Source organism: Chrysochloris asiatica, unplaced genomic scaffold, assembly GCF_000296735.1.
Source record: "Chrysochloris asiatica unplaced genomic scaffold, ChrAsi1.0 scaffold00011, whole genome shotgun sequence".
Taxonomy (NCBI): Eukaryota; Metazoa; Chordata; class Mammalia; order Afrosoricida; family Chrysochloridae; genus Chrysochloris; species Chrysochloris asiatica.
Window position 1 is genome coordinate 17,122,414 of NW_006408529.1, and position 4,376 is coordinate 17,126,789.

Here is a 4,376-nt window from a genome sequence, read left to right on the forward strand (position 1 = left end):
TGCTATGAGTCGGTACTGACTTGATGGCACCTAACAATAACAACAACATGAGCTGCGGGCCGGATGTTCCCCACCCCTGGCTTAGAGAGTTAGGCAGCTAACTACAAGGTCAGCAGCTCAAAGTCACCAGCTGCAGTGAGGGAGAAAGATGAGGCTGATGGTCCCATAAAGATTTATAATCTCAGAAACTATATAGGGTTGCTCTGAGACAGAACGGACTCTGTGGCAGTGAGCTTAGTTTTTGAATGGAAACTCCTCGTCGTATCTCTACTTAGCATTGCCTAGTTTTATTTCCATAGGCATGGGAGGTCCCCTTCTGTTGTTGTTGGTAAAGTATGTGATTTACCTAAGTTTTTGTTGTTTTGTTTTTAATGCAGGTCTCCCCACCCCACTTTCAGTACCACAAAATTTTAAATATTAATGGTTTGAAATGCAGCTTTGTGACTAGAATAATGCTTGGCATAGATTTCCAAAAACCAACATTCACTGTCATGGAGTCTCACTTGTAATTATCATATTCCCCACAGGGTTTCTCGGACTGTAAATCTTTATGTAAGCAAACTTATCTTTCTCCCTTAGATCATTGGGGCAAACAATTGACCTTTCAGTTAACAGCTTATTACTTAACCACTGATCCCCTTTTGCACATGTTGTTGTTGTTATTAATTGCCACCGAGTCTGTTCTGACTCATAGCAACCCTCTATAAGATTTCTATTGCCTTACATTTTTTTCCAGGAGCAGAGAGCCTCACCTTTCACTCAAGGAGTGGCTGGTGAGATCAAAATGTAGAACTTGTGATTTGCAGTCCAATGCTTATCATATGGAACCACTGTGCTCCCTTGGCACATAATATGCTCAGACATAACAACAATTGTGAGGATCGGGCAGTGTTCCATTGTATTGTGTACCTTGATAGCACCTAACAACAGGTGCCCAGTAAATGTTTGTTAAATGAGTGAAAGTGACAGGAAATCAAGAAATTATCTTTTGAATCATGCATATTATCTGGGATTACATAATTAAAGCATGTCTGGTCAATTTGAATAGTGTCAAAACTAAGAGGAAATTAAAGTTTTCAAACATCATTGATGTTGTTGTTAAGTACCATGGGGTCAGTTCGAACTCATGGAGACCCTCTACAGGGTTTCCGAGGCTGTAAATCTTTACGGGAGCAGACAGCCTCATCTTTCTCCTGAGGAACAGCTGGTAGTTTCGAACTGCTGACCGTGGGGTTAGTAGTCCAACTCATAACCAGTACACTACCAGAGCTCCTTTAAAACATCATAAAACCTGATAAAACACGTCAGCTGAGTGAATTGGATTGTAAATGTGGTGATGTTGTCTATGACCTTTCCTCTCCTACACCTGGAGTGACACATCCTGGAACACAAGAAAGTTAGCTCTCTGAGATTAGCACATGCTTGGTTTTATGTCTCAGCCAGATTTTTCTTCCTCAGAATTTTCTGGGCTCTTAAACTTTATCTAGATATATCCGCTTTACCACACCTGGTACCCTCCATAGACCACAGCCCACTTTTCTCCAGTAAAGAACTATTTTACAATTGGACATTGTAATAGCAGACTGTTTCTCTGGGGTTTGCATCCTGGCTCTACTCCACACTTGCAATTTATTTCTATTCCTGCTCTTTATTTATAAATTGTGGACAGTCATAAAACCTCCCTCATAAGATCGCTGAAATTATTAATGCATGTAAAGTTACAACAGTGCCTGAATGTTGTTGTTGTTGTTAAGTGCTGTCAGTCTATACAGTTCTGACTCATAGTGACCCTGTATAGGGTTTCTGAGGAGCAGCTGCTGAGTTTGAACCACCAACTTTGCAGTTCACACTGACCTTGCAGTCCAGTACTTATCCTACAGCACCACACCAGGACTCTTGCTACTTTATCTATAAAATGGGAACAATAATAATACCTACCCCATAAAATTGCTGAAATTATTAACATAAGAGTCTTCAAAAAGTTCATGGGGAAAAATTCCATTTTCATTTAATTCCATATTGCCACAAATCTTTTGAAGAACCCATGTATTCTATCTTTTATTAAAAGCACAGTACTTATCCTACAGCACCACACCAGGATAAGCACCGGACTGCTAAACAGAGGTTGGCAGTTCAAACCCACCAGCTGCTCCTTGGAAACCCAATATAGGGCTGCTATAAGTTGGAACTGACTTGGTGGCACTTTTACTGATTGCTTGCTCTGTCCTAAGTGAGCTGTCTGCACTGTCTCCCTAGTGTTACCACAGCCTATGAATGAAAGATTGATATGTCCTGGTGTGACACTGTAGGATAAGCACTGGACTGCTAACCAAATGGTCAGTGGTTCAAACTCACTTACTGTTCCTCAGAAGCTCTACACAAGCTCACTATGAGTTAGAATCAACTCGACGGCACTTAACAATTCCCATTCTGTAACTCAAGCTCACAGATGAGGTAGACAGTAGTTCATCACATTGTCGTTGTTGTTGTTAAGTGCCATCGAGTAGGTTCGACTCATAGCGACCCTGTATAGTGTTTCCAGGGAGCAGCTGGTGGGTTTGAACCTCCGACCTTGTGGTTCGCAGTCCAGTGCTGATCCTACAGCACTACACCAGGAGTTTTCCTCATATTACTAGTGATGAAATTGTGATGGAAATCCACAGTTTGTTCTTAAATTGTATGCTTCGCACACTACATTATTTTGGGAAGAAGCTGAGAAGAGGAACACAGTACTCTTACTATAAGTAAATTAATAAATGTTAATAGATTTCTGCTATGAGAAAAATTTACATATATAGATATAAAGGCTTAGTTCCCAAAAGGCTGAGTATGAAAGGTTGATGAATAAGGTTTCTGAAGTGTCCAATTAAACAAGAGGTAGAAGTTGATTAAATTTTCATAACAATGAATATTTGCAATAGAATAATAAAAAATGCTTGAAGATAAGTGTTTTGTCATAAAAATGATAAATATATTATTAAAAATAAATAGTAAAAAAAAAGAATAATAACTTTAGAAGGTTTAGCCATGTAAATAAAGTAAATCTAGGTATTGAAAGTTCTAGCAGAAAAAAATCATGTTTTAAAATCTTAAAGTCTTTATGCATGGAAGTGATTTTCAGATTAACTGATCTATCAATGATTTGCTTATGAAATCTAGAAAGTAAGAAATGTTTAGAAAATGATTTCTAGATATGTATTTAAAATTTTAAGCATCCCCCCAAAAACTCCAAATGTATTGGTTAATTTAGTAGGACTTTGAATTGTAGATGGTTTCTTTCTCCTTTCCCTTTGTGCTTTGAAACTCTAACAAAGCATTTGGTTACATAAGCCCAAACCACAGGAGTTAGGGTCTCTCCCACACCCCTGTAAGAAGAGACTGGAAAGTGTAATGTACCACCCGGCTGTCGGAAGTCTGAGAGGACTCAGCAACTGCAGACTTTTGTCTCTCTTGCTGGAGAGGTATCTTTGTAGTCTCTGGAGAAAGCTCAGGTAGCTGTTTGTGGCTTTCAGGCTCATGTCCTGAAAGGGGAGCTATCTGAATGGAAAGAGAGGCTGTGTGTGTCTCAGGCACTGTGTTAGGGGACAGTGAGAAAGGCCTTTTGGGAGAAGAAAGCACTTCAGCAGGTTTAGGTAGCTGTGGTGAATTAAAGGGGCCAGTACTTGGCAGATCTGGGCTATGGGTTAGTTTCAAGGTAGAAATTCTCCGAGTTTGAGAATCTTGCATGTAGTCCTCTTGTAGAAATGGGGTACTCATGCCAGTAAATGGTAGGGGGCCTGTGCTGGCCACTGCTGGCAGAGAATTAGTAATTTTTTGTGTATATGACACAGTTGTGTTAGATTCTTCAGAATATACAATTGTCTGTCTGGGATCTTCATTAGAATGCATAGTTCTCTGGACAGGCTTTTGGTTAATGAAGTACTCTATGCTGGAGGGAGTTGGTGCGTTAGTTACTAATTGGTCTAAATTGTCACCCTTTGTATGATTGATTAACAAGGAGTTACAAATACTCTCTTTCCTGGGTGGTGGAAGGGGTGCCTGGATTGCCAATAGTATCCGGAGACAGAAATAATGTTGAAGAAAAAAAACAGAGAGAAAGTCAACATTAGTCATTTAAGAACTCAAGGTCATCCTTGTTCCTAATGAAAGTGAAGCAATGTCATACCTTCTTATTATGCTACACGATTTGTGGGCCAGATTGTTTTTCGTTTCTTTCTGGACACATTTTAATTTATCGTTAACAATTGCTATCAGGAAAAAAATGTTTTTATAGAGGATATATTATAAAGCTTGTTGCCGTGTTTGTTCTGGGAAATCATTTTAGTTAAGTAAACCCATGAATGTTCTCTTGGTATAGTTTTCAACTTCAAAGTTTA

At 39.2% G+C, this 4,376-nt stretch overlaps 1 protein-coding gene across 4 annotated transcripts in view; it reads right to left on the minus strand.

Moving 5' to 3' along the window:
- SORBS2 (sorbin and SH3 domain containing 2) overlaps positions 1–4,376 on the minus strand; it is a 121,565-nt gene that overhangs the window by 108,642 nt on the left and 8,547 nt on the right. Inside the window, exon 1 of one of the 4 annotated variants that reach the window (XM_006834447.1) lies at positions 3,397–3,888. The exons of the other annotated variants lie outside the window; for them this stretch is intronic. Within the exon in view, the coding sequence (XP_006834510.1) occupies positions 3,397–3,888 (492 nt within the window). Of the gene's footprint in view, positions 1–3,396; positions 3,889–4,376 lie in introns of those variants that run through there. 4 annotated transcript variants of the gene reach the window in all.